The following is a 17,365-nucleotide window of genomic DNA, read 5'->3' as shown; positions in this document are numbered from 1 at the left end:
AGACTGGCGACCTGTCTAGGGTTTACCCCGCCTCTCGCCCTATGACAGCTGGGATAGGCTCCAGCGCCCCCCGCGACCCTGAAAAGAATAAGCGGAAGCGAATGGGATGGGTGATTTAAAGTCTCACACACAACCTGTCGACAGGGGAGGTGCCAGCTGCTTCCAAATAGAGCACAATTCATTCATAATGTTGTAAATCCAAGCCCATTATGTATTCATGATTTGTTCCTGGGTTGTGTGAAATCCCAACATTACTGGCCTTGTGATCAGTTTAGGTCTGTTGCTATATGTGGCCTTCAACCTGCTGCTCTGGCATGCAACAGCATAGAGGATAGCACTTTCCAGGCCATCGGCTGGGTGTCCTGCCATCATGGAAGGCCTCCTGAACCGCATGGCCACTGCAGTTTTCCACACAGTCAGCATCTCTCCTCACCTGCGCCATCGCCACTTTCCTCGTGGCTAGCCCCCTGACAGCTCTGTCTTGGGCTGTTGAGCTCCAGGTCAGCCCCCTGAGTTACTGTTGTGCTGTCAACCGTTGAGTCAGCCCTGAATTGCTTGCTTTCCCCTAAACTATGTGTGAACTGCTTCTGGGCCTTCAGGGCCTTTGTAGACGCTCTGTGTGGACTCTTGTTCCCTGATTTTGGCTCCTTGGTTTTTGTTTGTTACTGCGTATTGGGCCCTCCAATCCCTCCTGCCACTCACAGTGCATGACACATAACCTGAGTAAAAAAAACACAAATATTCAGAACTACTTATCACCCAAATGATTAAAAAAAAACCCAATTTTACCTGAAAAAAACACATTTTCCCTGATGAGATACTTTGGTCTGCAGTCCTCTGAGAAGGGGTTAAGTGTGGGAAAGCGTTTAAGAGGTACTTTACAACAGGAAAGTGTGTTTTCTCATTAGCAGAAACGATCCCCAAAAAACAAAAAACAGATGTCCAACATCTGTACAACGGTCAACCATCCACCCAGGTCCTTGATGGTGTGCCAGCTTATACTATAACTCAGATTATGGATGCCAGGTGCTGGGGTAGGGGTTACCAATATTTGGTGGACTTAGAAGGGTAAAGTCCAGAAAAACGTTCTTGGAGGGGGAATTTCGCCATGGATACCCTGAAAATTTGGTAGTTCGCGGAAGGTGTTTACACTGTGAACAGTAAAAAGAGTGAAACGGAGTGAAATTCACTGTTTTTGTCGTGGTCCTGGCTCATGCGACCCAGTGGTTCTGAGTTTCATGTTATTTTGTTATTTCATCTGTATTGCAGTTTCTTTTCAGTTATCTAGTTATTCGGTCATGCCTAGTTTGCAGTTTAGTTCATGGTTTATCAGGTTCCCCTTGTGTCATGTCTACGTCGCCATGTTTCCTGTTTTATTTTGAAAGAGTACAGTATGTTCTTTGTTCATTGTATTTTACTTCCCCTGTCCTGTCATTAGGTTCATGTGTGTCAGCTGTGCTCCCATGTGTGGCCACTTCCCTTATTTGCATTTAGTCAGTGTGTTTCTGTTCAGTGAGTGTTGGGTCGTCTGTTGTCATCTCCCATGTTATGTTAGTGTGTTTAATGATGGTGTGCAGGACATGTTCAAGTTTTGGGTTTATCCCTTCAGTTTTCCTCATGCTCCTGCTCACCATCATGTCCAGATCGGTATCTATGTCATCACAGTTTTCTTAGAGTCCCAGTAAACATAGTTTAGTTTCGCCCAGTTTAGGTTTAGTGTTAGTTCTTGTCATGTGTTGCTTTGTGTTATTGTGTGTCCCAGTGTTGTATCAGCCACAATAAAATGCTCAGTTTTAGTTCTTTAAAGTTCTGGCATCCTCTGTGTCCTGCTTCTGGGTCCAGTTACAAAACAAATCGGCCCAGCCCTGCCGTGACAGTTTTCTGTTGGAAGAGTTCTGCATTTGGGTCTGATTCCTACCTACACCATGACATTAACACTGGTTTCCATGTCCAGATAGATTTCACATACTGTTAAACTTCACATATTTCCCTGATATGTGTATGATATATATATATATCCATATAATGATGCAGTGCTACACACATTCATAGATGAGTGTTATTGTTTTCAGAGAGACTGCTTTTTATTTCCTCATTGCTGTGCACTAAGGCCTTTTGTTTTATAACCGACTTCAAGGTAAAACTTGGAGTCAGATGCTGTTGAACCTGTTTTCTGGAACAGAGTCTTGAAGAAACCAAAAGCAAACTTTTATTTATGTGCCAGTATTTGGAGATAAATGTCTCACTGATTCTGATCCATCCATGTCAGTTAATTCTGCCAGTTGGATTTTTGTTTACAGGGGGATGAAGATGCTGCTGGTGTTGCTGCTCCTCATCAACAGTAAGATACACACTTTAAATACTGTTTAAATGCCGATTGTGTGTAAAACTTATGGAGCTGTATTACAAACAAGTAACTCGAATAGTAAGGAAAGAAGCTTTGTTTGTAAAAATATGAAAGACTGTAGTCAAAGGTTGTGCTTTTCCATCATTGAGATGCTGAACAACATCCTAAAATAGTTTTACACTAAATCCCTTTGTTTGTACAGTGGTTCAGTCCTCGTCTTACAAACAGGCGTTCATCGCAGTCACCGTACAAGTCTGTAGGCACTGAGAGCCAAGGATGAACATTTCTGACATACCTCTGCAGGAGTGCCAACTACTCACTGTGTGTGTGTGTGCATGTGTATACATGGTGTAGACTTGTTTAAACCGATTCTACTACGGTGGTTATCCTCAGGCGGAAGGAGTGGCTGAGCAGCCTGCAGTTTATTCATATTGAGTGTGATGTACAAGAAGGTACAGTGTTGTGTGTAACAGGAACAGGAAAACATCACAGTATAAAAGATGAAGATAAAGGCTGAACTGACAGCTGTTCCACTGCTGTCACATTAAGGACCTGCATCAGAATAATTTTTGTAATGTTGCTTTACTGGAACAGCAGTTATTAAACTTGTCACAAGATGGCGCTCCAACATATTCACAGTCACATTAAGTGGTGAAGGAAACACTTGTATGTACAATAAATGTATCTACAACATCTGTGTCAAACCAGCTTACTATTGTGTTGTCAAGAGTCAACGTTTCAATATTCAAACACATGTCTTGGGTTTCTTAAATTAATTTGTCACCTGAGGTATCTGAGACAAACCCACAGCATGCAGTTAATTTCTATGTCTGTTTATGTGTCTTCAGTTTCCCAGCATGCCCTGGCTGTGGTGGTGGAGGTGAATGAGGGGGAAAGATCTGTCCTGCTGCCCTGTCAATACTCAGGTATTACACCCGAGGACCCCACAATGATGTGGACGCGCAATGATCTTCATCCCAACTCTGTCCACCTACAGCGAGAAGGAAGAGATGACCTTAGAGGGCAAAACCAGCGTTACAGCGGACGCACATCGATGAGGCGTGATGCTCTGCACACTTTAGACTTCAGCCTCACTCTGAGAAAACCACAACTGACCGACAGCGGCAGCTACACCTGCTCCATCAGTTTTGGAAGAGAAGAGCTGACACTGACAGTTATACAGCTACAGGTCAAAGGTCAGCAAGAAATGCCAACACCTGCTCTTTATACAGCTCAGGAGTCAGTACTGTGGACAGATCAGACGTTAAACAGGTTAGATTGATTTGGTTAAAAGTTGCCATTGTTGTGTTTAAATTTGTCTTAAACACAACAATGACATGCAGTTTTCTTAAACTGCATGTTTAGATATTTTTCTGTTTCTACCATACATGTACGATGGTGGAGGAGGTTTAGCCATTAGTGTTTAACTGCAGGCACATTCCATATAAGATTGTCTCACCTGCACCGGTATATGAGAGATCGTTAAAGGGGTTAAACCGTATACAGGAGGGGTGAGATGACTTGGATGCTCGGATGAGCATGCACACACACACACACAGTCCCTTTAACCTTTATGACACACCATATGGGTTTTACAATGGGGTTGTGTGTTGACTGAATAAAGGCTGTAAGGGGACGCTGGTTCTTTGGCGTTGTGTGGGATCAGGTGAGATCCCAGACAACTGATCCGACCGGCTTCCCTTGCAAGTTAAAACCCATCAATCTCTGGTTGTCTTGCTTCGTTCATGGGGATAAGTCTCTGAATCAGTGAGGCCTGTGAGCGCAGGCCTAACAAAGAGTGTTTTGGCAATTCTGTTATAAACAAAGACCAACATTTTAGATCTAAGCTCCATGGAAGCCACAACTAAGGTACGATTTTAGCTTGAATAAAGCGATATTGATTCATTAAATCCTGAATTGATTTTTAAATATAAATGTATTTTGCCAGGAACACCTGAATCTCAGCTCACAAAACTATTTTAACAACCACCAGACAGCTAAAACACCAAATGACAGCAGGTACATTGATTCCACACAAACACCTAAACACAAAGCACAGACCATTCACTCGACGGCACATACACAGACACGCCATCAGGACTAAAAGGCGAGATCTCACTTATTCTGAAGCTGCAGGTTTTGTCACTCTCTGACCAAAATTTACTGAACCAGCAGCAAAAGTAGATCAAAACTAAGCTTCACATTTGATAAACATCGTCTTTAATTCCCTCTTACTTTTGCCGTTTTACTTCCACCACAATAGAATCACACTTCCTGGATGGCTCTCTGTCAGTCACTTAATATGTTGATTCATGGTTTTCTTTCATTTTTGATCTACTGCAAAATATTCTAAGGTAATATAAAAAGCTAGGCTAGAAAAATGTTTTTCTGTGTTTTATTTTCAGTTACTTTGACACAAAGGCATCCGCTGTGATGCGCACACCTCTGAAGTCTCACAAGTGTCAGCTTTGTTTTTATATATAGATATAAAAATATGGAAATGTACTGATAAATGATCAGAATTATAATATTTCTCACTGTCTGAGTCAAAATTGAACTGAATCGAGGATCAAATCAAATCGAGACCTTATGAATCAGAATCTAAACGATTATAGAAATCGACATCCCTAGCCACAATAGCAGAGTGGACTGATTCTTATATAACGCTTTTCTACTCTCCCGGAGTACTCAAAGCGCTCTATACAACATGCCTCATTCACCCACTCATACAAGCACTTCTAAACTCAAGTGCAAACTAAACTACATTCACACACATTCATATTCCGATGAATGCATCGGAGGGCAACTTGGGGTTAGTATCTTGCCCAAGGATGTTTGGCATGCAGACTGGGGAAGCCAAGGATCAAACCACCAACCTTCCGATCAGTAGCTGATCTGCTCTACCACCTGAGCCACAGCCACCCCCCCGAGGATACATAAATACATAATATTTTATATTTTCTGATGACCGTATTTAGTTGTCAAAACTGTGTAACACTCTTCAGAAATGTTGAGGTTTTTCACCACTTGCTGAAGCCTTTTCTAGTAAATACTGGCTCCCAGTGAAACTCAAGAATTCATTTAGTAAAGACAAGCTAACAAGTGCTGAGTTCTTCGGTACACTGTATTTAACCATCTTTTGTTAAAACTTGTCTGGAATGTGGGATGCTTCCAAAGAGCAGGTTACGGTTACATTGGGTCTGCTTGAGGATGTCCTGCTGTCATCAGCAATGTTAGCTGTAATGTCTAGTTTACAAGCTTAGAAAAAAAGCTTTATTTATATGTCTAAGTGATACAAAATGCTGCAGCCAGGCTCCTAATGCATTGTAGCAAGCAACAGTGAAGCGCTTTTTATTTATCTGCTTTACAGTTGATTTTATAATTAGATATAAAATTCTCATCCAGTGGAACCCTGGCTTACGAAGTAAGAATCATGTGATAACCACTTGGCTTTTGTACTTGCGTTTTGCTGTTCCATATGAAAGACGTATCGTTGTTGCAGTGCGCTATTTCGTGTGCTTCTCATATGCAATTAGCCTACCGTTCATTCATAATGGGGCCGAAAAAACTTTCTGCAAGTGATTCGAGTGAAAAGAAGAAGCGTAAGGTGCTCTCGATGGAAACAAAGAGAGAAATTATTGACAAATATGAGCGAGGTCCTCCTCCACCAAGAACTTTGTCTTCAGCCAGCATCTCCTCACTCAAAAGGCGATGGAAAAAGGTGCTTCGACTAACGAAAATTTTAACTTACGAAAGACGCTCTGGAACGAATTTAGTCGAGGTTCCACTGTACTTACATATAGACCACTACATGGGCTAGATCAATTTAGTGCTTTGTATGTACATCTGCCTTGCTCTGTGGACTTTTTCTTTTCAGTACAACTTTCTTTTACAGGCTTTTGTTCCCTTATTCCAACGTTTTTTTGCGATATCCTGCTGTCATCAAATTCAAAATGAGATTTCTGATCAGTCAAAAAATAAACAAACAGCAAAAAAAGAAAACATAGTTTAAAATACATTACATTTAAATTATAAAAACTTTTATAAGTGTCTAATATAAAGATTTTGTGTGCATTAAACAATGTTTCCATGGCATCAAGGCTTTTTTAATGCTGGAAATGATCAAACGATGATTAAATTGTTAACGTTAAAGATCCAGTTTAGCTTTCAATGGGAAAAAAGAGGCCAAATGATGATGTATTACCACAGAGACATAGATTAGCAACACTAATGCTCATATCCCAGATGACTATTTCATATTGTGATTTATTGTCCTCTCAGACCAGCAGGTGGAGATGAAGGTGAATGAAGGCTTAGAGTCCGTCATTCTGTCCTGCAAAACAAAACCTTACCTGCCTGAGGACAGCACAGTGGAGTGGACTCGCTCTGACCCAGAACTCATGATGGTCCATATGTATGCAAACGAAGGCGACCAACTTAATGACCAGGACGGCCTTTACAGAGACCGAACAACAGTGAACAAAGACCTGCTGAGAACTGGAGACCTCAGTCTGACCCTGAAAAAACCCACAAAGAGAGACAGTGGAGGATACATCTGCACCATCTACAGGGACAAAGACATCCTGAGACAGAAAGTAGTGCTGCAGGTCAAAGGTCAGAGATGTAGATAAAGGTCAGAGGTGCTGTAGATGTTGTCATACTATTATTATGTTTTAATATTATGGTCTATTATTGTTTTCTACACAGAGCCATTTCCATCCTGGGCCATAGCTCTCCCAATTATCCTGGTTCTTCTTGTGGTTTCTGGAGGTCTTTTATTTAATTTCCGGCACTATTTCATGTCAGGTGAGTGTCTCCTACTACACTACCCATAATGCCGATGGTTAGCAGGTGTCATTTCATGGCTCCTCAACGGATGACCAGGTTTGAAATCAGTTTTCATATTTAATCTTTACTCTTTACACATAAACAGCAGTGAGTCTGCAGCTGAGTGAAGACTTAAACTGTCAGGAGCAGGTGATGTTCCTTCATTGTAAAATCAGCTGGAAACAAAAAGTGATTTATTTTTTATTTATTTATTGTTTTTTTTTTCTACAGCTTTCAGTGTGATATAGATTCTTTGCTGGGGCAAAGTTTGTAAGCTGTACTTCACTAAAACCACTGAATGATGTGTAAGCTCTGCATTGCATTGTCACTGTTATGTCTATGTAACAATTTGAGGACTTAGAAGATGTATAAACCCCGCCCCTTTCATGTGAACGTGGAGGGGAAGCCCTGGGTTTACTTTACTTAAATGATTCATGTTACCTTCTATCTCTATTGCCATGTTGAAGTAATGGTATCCAGGTAACAGAAAGATATTCTGGGTATGTTGAACTGTTTTTGTAGTAAAAGTTCCAGAAGTTGAAAGAGTTGAGAGTTACAAACAGCTGATACAGAGAGCTGAAGAGAAACTTCCAGGTTTGTTCCAGAAGTCAGAAAACCTCCTTCAGACTCAGTCATTGATCAGTGAAACAGCTCCACAACATGACTTTACTAAACAGTAGGGCTGGGTATCGTCACTGATTTCTAGAATCGATTCAATTCCGATTCACAAGGTCCCGAATCGATTCAATCCACGATTTGATTCAATTCGATTTGAATCTGGGAAATTTTGCCTTAGACAGTCAGAAATATTATAATTCAGATCAGTACATTTACATATTTTTGTATCTATAAAAAGGAAGCTGACACTCGCAAGACTTTATCAAAGGTGTGAGCGTCACAGCAGAGGCCTTTGTGTCAAAGTAGCTGAAGATAAAACACAGAAAAACATGAAGGAGATTTTCCTGGCCTGGATTTTATAAAAATATTCTGCAGTACATCAAAAACGAAAGAAAACCATTAATCAACATATGAACATCACCTCTGAAGTTACAGCAGTTTTATTAGAGACACGGCTAAGCGTTTTACATTTTGCATAATTTTAGAAAGTTTAAATTTGTTCAGTATTGAACAGCAGAAATTAGGTTTACTTTTCGGAAGTATATAAAACGGAAAAAAAAACAGCGGCCGACAGCCTGTAAACAAAGGTAGACTTGTGCGTAACAAGCAAGCGAATAATGCAGAAAACAGATTTTTAGACGGGAAACTGTTCTTGAAGTACAGAGAAGGAGAAAGAGAGAGAGAGAGAGCTGTGCATGAAGTGTGGTTTTTATTGTGGTGGAAGCAAAACAGTAAAAGTCAGAGGAAATTCATGACGATGTTTATGTGAAGCGTAGTTTGGATCTTCTTTTGCTGCTGGTTCGGTCAATATTGTTTGGAGAGAGATCAAGCCAACAGCTTCAGACTCAGCGCAAAAAGGGTGTGAACACAAAGCTCGGACCCGCCGAAACATCAGAATCAGCGAGCTGTCGGCTTTCAGCCCCGACCGTGTCCGTGCCGTCGGGTGAGAAAGGCGACATCTCACTGATTCGGATCCGCGGGTCGCGCTGTGTGTTTACGTCTTTGTGCAGAATCCGTGTCCCTGCTCTCATGTACTGTTTTAAATGTTTGGTGGTTGTTGAAATTTTGAGGTTTCACCTGAGATTCTGGCATTTCGGGCAAAATAAATTAATATTAAAAAATCGATTCAGGATTTTAATGAATTGATTTCACGTTATCCAAGCCAGAATCGATTTTAATCGATAAACTGATTATAAAAACCCACCCCTACTAAACAGTGTGTGTGCTTCACTGCATTGATCTGACACAGAGGCTGCATGTGGACAAGCTGTTCTTCTTCTGTGGTGGTAAACAGCAGCTGACATGGAAACATGTGCTGACAGTAAATGTTGCAGCAGCTTCAGTAAATGCTCCTCCTTGAGTTGTGCTCAGTCATGTGGTGGAGAGCTTCAGATGTTCAGACACATGAGATCTTCATGGTTTCTGTGCTGATGTGTGTGAGGCATGGCCGACTGTGGAGGCTCAGTCTGTCTGTGCTTCTGCTCTTCATCCAACATGTCTGCAGCACTTTACAGGACGCTGCAGACTAGTTACCAAAGAACGAGTCAGGAACACATCAGGAACAAACTGAGACACAATCTGACTGAGACTAGAAGACAAGGATGGGACAGGGAGGTCATGTGACCATCACTACTGCTGCTCAGGTCATCATGTTGTGCTTTGCTGTCCTCTCAGATTACAAAGTGGAGGTGGATTCAGGGGTGGAGTCTGTTTAGCTGCCCTGTAAAGCCTGAGTTTGCCTGCCTAACAATGCTAAAGTGGAGTGGAAGGACAAATATAACAGGAAGATCCACGTGTATCAGAACGGCTCTGACCAGCCTGAAGAACAGCACAAGGACTTTAAGGGCCGAACAGAGATGAGTGAAAACCTGCTGAAGCTTGGAGACTTCAGTGTGACCATGAAATACCACACAGTAACACACACCTACACCTGCACAGTCCATAGAGGTCCCTCTATGGACTGTGCAGACTGTGCAGATCCTTTCTTTCACTTCTGATCTACTACAGAATATTTTTAAGGTCATGTGCAATAAACTCCCAGGCCATGTTTTTCTGTTTTGTCCTCAGTTACTTTGACACAAACGCATCTGCTGTTATGCTTACACCTTTGAGTCTTGCAAGTGTCAGCTTTCTATAGATATAAAAAAATGGTACATGTACTGATACGTGATCAGAATTACAATATTTCTGACTGCCTACGGCAAAATTTCTGATTCAAAATGAATCGAATCGTCGATTGAATCAATTCTGAAAATCAGTGACGATACCCAGCCCTAATCATGTTGTCCTTTGTTATTCTCTCAGTTTACCAGGTGGAGGTGAGATCAGGGGTGGAGTTTGTCCAGCTGCCCTGCAAAACCACAATTCGCCTGCCTGAAGATTCTAAAGTGGAGTGGAAGGACAACGATGCCGTGAAGGTCCACGTGTATGAGAACGGCTCTGACCAGCCTGAAGAACAGGACGATAAATACAAGAACCGAACAAAGATGAAGAGAAACTTACTGGAACCTGGAGACCTCAGTCTGACCCTGAAATACCCCACAGACAGGGACACAGACAGCTATACCTGCACCGTCTACAGCAGGGAGGAAGAGATTCTACTTGAGAAACAAGTGGTGCTTACTGTCAGAGGTCAGTGCTCTATTAAAATTACCCGATACCCCTCATAAACCTACATGTACATATCACAAATCTGAGTGATGAAACAAGAAATGGGGAAGTGGAGGCCCTGTTACCATCAGTCCTGCTGTTCCACTTATACATGCTTCATTTTCTTCTCAGTCCCCCCGGAGGTGGTGGATTCAGGGGTGGAGTCTGTCCAGTTGCCCTGTAAAACCACACTTAATTTACCTAAACGTGCTAAAGTGGAGTGGCGAGATGCTTACAGGAAGGTCCATGTGTATCAGGATGGCTCTAATAAACCAGATAAACAGGATCCGTTTTACAGAGGCCGAACAGAGATGAATGAAGACCTGCTGAAAACTGGAGACTTCAGTCTGACCCTGAAATACCCCACAGTCACAAACACTTACACCTGCACTGTCTACAGCAGGGAGGAAAACATCCTGATGAAGAAACAGGTCCTGCTCACTGTCAGAGGTCAGTGCTGTAGTTACAGGTCAGAGGTCAGAGGTTAATGTAAAAGTTCAGAGAAGATGAACTGTTAGGGTCCACATCATCCATGAGACTTTCATGAGTTTTTCACAATGTTTGTTTAGCATTTAGCATACAGCTGAAGCTAAGTCAGTTCAAATATATCTATTTTGTTAGCACTCACATCTCAGTCACAATAACTACATGATTGCTTTTAACCAGAACTGTGAAAGTTTCCTGATATTCCTCATGAACACACATGGAAATCACAAATCTGAGTGATGAAACAAAAGGGGAAGTGGAGGCCCTGTTATCATCAGTCCTGCTGTTCATGTCTGTACCACTTATACATGTTTTATTGTCCCCTCAGTCCCCCAGGTGGTGGTGGATTCAGGGGAGGAGTCTGTCCAGCTGCCCTGTAAAACCACACTTACGTTACCTGAAGGTGCTAAAGTGGAGTGGATGGACACATACAGGAAGGTTCATGTGTATGAGAATGGCTCTAATAAACCAGATAAACAGGATCAGGATTACAGAGGCCGAACAGAGATGAATGAAGACCTGCTGAAAACTGGAGACTTTAGTCTGACCCTGAAATACCCCACAGACAGAGACACAAAAATCTACACCTGCGCCGTCTACAGCAGGGAGGGAAACATCATGTTCAAGAAAGCAGTTAATCTCAAAGTCAAAGGTCAGGGATTCACAGTATTCGCTCTCTGTATACACGTTATATTTGTGTTTCCCTACTTTGCAAACATTCAAACTTTCTGTATTCCTTTGACTTACTGCATTAAGTTAACTGTTCTGCATTTGGATCTACAAGATTTTCTTGTTGATTTGTATTATGCTGTACATTAGACAAATAAGTCGTATTAGGTCATACATACAGAAACAATTGTCACTTCTCCGAGTAAAGACTCAATACTTAAATTAATGTCCCTTCTCCTTGCTGTCAGTATTACTGAGGATAAGGGGTGGCTGTAGCTCAGGTAGAGCTGGTCACCTTCTGACCGGAAGGTTGGTGGTTCGATCCGTGGCTCCTCCAGTCTGCATGTCAAGTGTCCTTGGGCAAGATACTAACCCCAACTTGCTCTCCGATGCATCCATCCGAGTATGAATGTGGGTGATTGTAGTTAGAAAGCACTATGTATAGAGAAAGGGCTTGTGAGACTGGGTGTGATTGGGTGAATGTGGCATGTTATATACAGCGCTTTGAGTACCTTCGGGAAAGTAGAAAAGCGCTATATAAGAATCAGTCCATTTTACCATTATTGAAAAGAAGACAATCACAGAGTTAAATGTGAGTGACCACCTGAGAGAGGTCACATGGTGACGGCAGAAAACGATGCTCACAGTTCTGTTAGAGACAAAGATTTAAACAGTAAAATGAGGCTAAATTTCACTTTAATCATCCAATTAGGGGGGTCATGTGACTTTAGCGCTTCCTGTGTGCCGATTCAAAGACTGAATAAATGTGAAATATAGATAATATAGATCTTGATTTTGGGGGGGGGGGGGGGGGGGGGGGGGGTTTCTCTGCTTTCTTTGTATTATTGTTGGGTCTTTACCTTGCAGTATTATGCACCTTGAGGCAAATATTGATGTGATTTTGTGAATTAAGTTAAATAGAATTGATGTAACACTGTACTGATCCAGTTTCTGTGGCCACCTTAACCTGAAATGATCAAATTGATTTAATCATTGATCACTTAATTGAAAGATTTCAGTCCCATGTTACCTTCTGCTCTGATCTTTCTTTCAGCTTCCTCTACAACCCTGAAAACCTGCTGCTGTCTGTACAGCTCATGTTGTGTTTGTTGTCATCTCAGTCTGTCAGGTGGAGGTGCAGGAGGGAGCGGAGTTGATCAAACTGCCCTTTAAAACTACAGCAAACCTGCCTAGAGATGTTGTAGTAGAGTGGCAATGTGGTGAAATGATGGTCCACGTGTATGAGAATGGCTCTGACCAGCCTGAAGAACAGGATGAGTATTACAGAGAACGAACTAAGATGAATGAAGACATGCTGAAAACTGGAGACCTCACTCTGACCCTGAAACAACCCATAGACTGGGACAGTGGAGAATACAGCTGTGAAGTCAGCAACAGGGATAACCGCATGAACAGAATTTGGAGACACAAAACTGTGCTGCTGATAGTCAAAGGTTTGTGTGTGTGCGCGAGTATGTGGGGACAGGTATTAACATCTTTCTGGGGACCAAAAATTGGAAGTTTACTACACTTCTCCTATCCTCCCTCCTGTCCTCCTCAGCTGAACTGAAGTCAGGGCTGTAACACAAGGAAACGTGCAGAAATGACTGAGTCAGCATGTTGTTGAAGTGAGTTGAGTATCGGGGCGATCGTGGCTCAAGAGTTGGGAGTTCGCCTTGTAATCGGAAGGTTGCCGGTTCGAGCCCCGGCTTGGACAGTCTCGGTCGTTGTGTCCTTGGGCAAGACACTTCACCCGTTGCCTACTGGTGGTGGTCAGAGGGCCCGGTGGCGCCAGTGTCCGGCAGCCTCGCCTCTGTCAGTGCGCCCCAGGGTGGCTGTGGCTACATTGTAGCTTGCCATCACCAGTGTGTGAATGGGTGGATGACTGGATATGTAAGGCGCTTTGGGGTCCTTAGGGACTAGTAAAGCGCTATATAAATACAGGCCATTTACCATTTACAATGAGTGATTGTGATGAAGAAGGCAGTGCGTTTAATTACAGTGGTGTAAATCCAAACAACAATAAATCCCGTTACGTGTCGTCTCCCCACTCTTGTGCTCCGGCTCCGTTCCCTGTGTGCTGTTCCCTGGTTTCCACAAACCCCCTGGGGAAACACGCATACAAAGGCAGCCGTGAGTATTAACATAACGGCAAACTGGCACTAACCTTACACATTTAACTGAGACTGATGGGAAGTCACTCAACAATCCAGCGTCAAGGAGCTCTCAGCCATAGTGTTTTGTAGCTCCTCTGACAAGGCTTGATCGGCGCCAGGTTTATGTGGAGATTCCTGGGTGTGACCGGTCAGCTGACAGGGCCACACCCACCAGGCCTGAAAGTGCCTGTCACGACTGCACCTTCACACACACCTGCCAGTATACAAGCAAGGAACACAGGACAGCAGCAGTGCAGAAGACATAACCCTCAAATAATAATAATAATAATAATAATAATAATAATAATCCACACTGCTCATGGACCCCGAGTCCCTGGAACCGGGTCCATGACAGTTTCCACGCTGGTGGAAACCCAAAGAAAACGCGCATTAAGAGGCTCTAATGCCTGGGTCTCAAGCTCATAAAGTATAAAATATGAAGCCAATAGGCAGAGTGTTGCAGGCATAGCCCTGAAGAATGTAGCATCATGGGCAGTGTAGTCCGTGTTGCAGGGAGAATGCACTGCCATACCCGTTATGTGTCTGTGAGCGCGAGGAGGGAGAAAAAGGGGAGTGGAAAGGTACGAGCTGTCACCGAGCAGAAACGAGAGATGGAAGCATGTAAATATAATAATAACCACTGCAGCCAAAAAGAGTGCCTGATGAGCCCAGTTGTAAGTAAGCTATTAAGACTCGACTGTACACTTTGTTCGTGTTTTCCTCTTAAAGAGTTTCATTGGAGCAGCCTTTCAACGCCTCTCTCTGTCTCTCGCTAGCAAAGTTGACCCAGACAACAGAGCAAAGCTAGTTTTCGGCTACAAGAACGACACGGAACCCGACATGTTAATTTTAAAAGTAACCTTCCCAACACTGCTTACTGTTTCACTTTATTCCACTTATTCAGTCTGATGTTCTCTAATTTATTTCTCTTGTATAATCTTTTGTTCTGGTTTTCTGCCTCTTTTTGCTTTAACCAACCTTTCTCTTTATTTCTGCTGGGAAGACCGTGTGGAGCCTGAGTGGAGGACCCAAATGTAGACATAGAAGAACAGGATTTGAACAAGAAAAAGCAAGCCAAGTCTTGGACTGAAACAGGAGAAAAAAAAATACAAGGCGACATGTCTAAACATAAACTAGGCAAAATTAAATAACTGACAAATCAGTGATGAGACTGTGAAACAAATAAGATTGCTATGATAACTATGAGGCTATGATGAGAGGTACCAAAACTCGGTGAGAGGAACAGACATCCTGACAAAGACTAAGTGACAACACACAGACTACATACACACATGAGGTTATTAGGGGAAGTGGAAACACACGGGGACACAAATGGACGTCATAACAACACAGGGAGAGTGAAACTAAAACAATGATCATAGAACACAAGACCTCTACAAAACAAAGGATGAAATGCAAAGAGATGTGGACATGACACAGGCTTGACAACATGAAACCACAAAGACAAGAAATACATGACACAGAAAACCAGAACAGACTTAAATCGGGGGACATGAAAGGACCTAATCTATCTCATAAATGATCCCAAAATACAAAATAATTCAACTAAACCCTTAATTTAAAGAATAGCACAAGAATAAAACAATATAAACATAACAAAAATAAATAACTAACACAAACCGCTGGGTCAAAGACCCAGCCCCTGACAGTTTTTTAAGTACATTAACTGATGCATCAACCTTTGAAAATGGAAAAAAAAAATCAGTCAGATTCATGGCTGCATCAAAGTGACACTTATAGTTCTCCCACATCAGCTAGATTATAACTATAGCAGCAAACAGCAGCTGAAACTAACCAATGAAATAAACAATCTGGAGCACTCAGTCACAAGACAAGAGCATAAGAGCCCGGGAACATGATTCAAGTGAGTGGACAGGAGTTCATGGCAAAACAGTTCAGGTGGCTGGCCCTGACTCCATAGAAGCAAAATCCAAAAGCCCCGTTCAGATGATCAACCCGGAGGTCGATGGCATAGAAGTCCACAGTTCAAAAGTTCAGGGGGCCAACCTGGGGGTCGACAGCGCAACAGTCCAAAACAGCACACTTCATGAGGCCGAAGATGTCCAGCCAATGGCCTAGAAAGAGGACGGCGACGGTGCGCTTGACATGGGCTTGGACGAGAAGGCCACTGGGCGTAGACGTGGATTGACAGGCCCAGGTGAGGCAGGACCAGAAGGTGGCGTGGCAGCCGCAGGTGATGGAGTAGATTGTGGTAAAGCAGGTGACGGCATTGAAGCTACTGTTGGTGGAGCAGGAGGTGGCTGAATCAACTCACCAGAGCCATCACCTGATAGAGGTGGTGCTGGACGGGCTCATCTGAGACACCAACTGACGTGACATGAGGCTGGACGGGCTCACAAGAACCCCCAGCGGATGTAGCACGAGGCTGGAAGGGCTCTCCAGAACCCCCAGCAGAGATGAGAAAGTGCTGGCGTGGTTCTCCTGAACCCCCACCAAGAACAGATGCAACAGGTGCGAAGACCTCTGGTTTGAGGCAGAGCCAACTGTAGCAGCACAGTGCACGCAGCTTGGGATGCAGTGGCTGGGGGTGTGCAGTGCAAATGGTCTGTCCAGGCTTTGTTAGCAAGATGTCCTCTGCTGGCTGAATGAGCTTACCAGAACTTTCAGCTGAGGATGGAAGTGGCTGAACAAAGGGTAGATTTATTGTTCATTATTTTCGCGAGATTGGGAGGAACATGAGAAAAACAATCATTATTGCTCACCACTACTGATTGCTCAGCTGAAACAGAGCAACAGCCGCGTAAGCGTCGCTTACTCTGGGAAGAGGGAGGCCAACCTGACCTCGAGCGGAGTGAACTGAAGCTGCTGCTCTGGTTGGATGTGCTCTGGTTGGACAAGGAAATCCTGAATTAGAGGATGTAGCGAGCCAAATAACCACTGGAGTTCTGAAATCATCCTCCGTATAGGAAGAGCAATTTCCTCCTGGTACTCCTTAATGGGGATCCCTAACCTTGTACATCATGTCCTCATGGAGCTCAGTGGAGGGATTATGAGCTGTCTGGTCAGGTTGTTCTGTTATAGCTTGGAAGAGTAAAACTAAACGCATTGACCATAGAGCACAAGACCTCTTCAAAATAAAAAAAGGAAACATAACCAGACGCAGACATGATAACATGAATTTGACAACATAAGACACACAGACATGAAACACGTGAAGGGCGAGGGAGGGATATAGAGGAGAAAATACAAGGGAAATCTAAGAAATAATAAACTATAGCAACCTAGGCATGACAGGAAAGAACTAAGATAACTAAAAGAACTTAAATATAAGTGTAGCCAAGTACGGGATAAGGTAGGGGAAGTTAAAGTAAGATGGAGAGAATGGGCCAATAGCTAGATTCGTAGGAAGGATAAAGTGAGTTGCGTGAAGAAGAATGACTGGAGCCACGGGTAAAGTTGCTTTGAATTGTATTGAACTATTTAGCAACAATTTAACAGCATTTCATGAACAGGAATGAAATCATAAAATAAAATACAGTGACAGCAATAATAATAACAATCAGAATCCTATCTGAGCTCAGATATGTCAGTCTTGCCAGCTTAATAGTCAGTGTTCAGTCAAGTCAAATCC

General features: G+C 42.9%; 2 protein-coding genes across 3 annotated transcripts in view; one reads left to right on the top strand and one right to left on the bottom strand.

Moving 5' to 3' along the window:
* The window catches only part of LOC309698992 (uncharacterized protein), a gene marked incomplete at both ends in the record, with an annotated part of 34,965 nt that extends 34,523 nt beyond the window's left edge, over nucleotides 1-442 (bottom strand). The window contains one exon of the mRNA XM_082521801.1: nucleotides 367-442. Within this exon, the coding sequence (XP_082377927.1) occupies nucleotides 367-442 (76 nt within the window). The remainder of the gene's footprint in view (nucleotides 1-366) is intronic.
* The window catches only part of LOC309703468 (uncharacterized protein), a 147,163-nt gene that overhangs the window by 117,640 nt on the left and 12,158 nt on the right, over nucleotides 1-17,365 (top strand). Inside the window, exons 1-8 of one of the 2 annotated variants that reach the window (XM_082528304.1) lie at nucleotides 2,190-2,341; nucleotides 3,196-3,543; nucleotides 6,629-6,961; nucleotides 7,055-7,153; nucleotides 10,097-10,423; nucleotides 10,574-10,891; nucleotides 11,256-11,579; nucleotides 12,718-13,050. The exons of the other annotated variant lie outside the window; for it this stretch is intronic. Of the exons in view, the coding sequence (XP_082384430.1) occupies nucleotides 2,263-2,341; nucleotides 3,196-3,543; nucleotides 6,629-6,961; nucleotides 7,055-7,153; nucleotides 10,097-10,423; nucleotides 10,574-10,891; nucleotides 11,256-11,579; nucleotides 12,718-13,050 (2,161 nt within the window). The 5' untranslated portion in view covers nucleotides 2,190-2,262. Of the gene's footprint in view, nucleotides 1-2,189; nucleotides 2,342-3,195; nucleotides 3,544-6,628; nucleotides 6,962-7,054; nucleotides 7,154-10,096; nucleotides 10,424-10,573; nucleotides 10,892-11,255; nucleotides 11,580-12,717; nucleotides 13,051-17,365 lie in introns of those variants that run through there. 2 annotated transcript variants of the gene reach the window in all.

Source organism: Aulonocara stuartgranti (assembly GCF_965226115.1).
Source record: "Aulonocara stuartgranti genome assembly, chromosome: 3".
Lineage (NCBI taxonomy): Eukaryota > Metazoa > Chordata > Actinopteri > Cichliformes > Cichlidae > Aulonocara > Aulonocara stuartgranti.
Note: the sequence above shows the minus strand (reverse complement) of the source record. Positions and strands in the feature narration are given on the sequence as shown.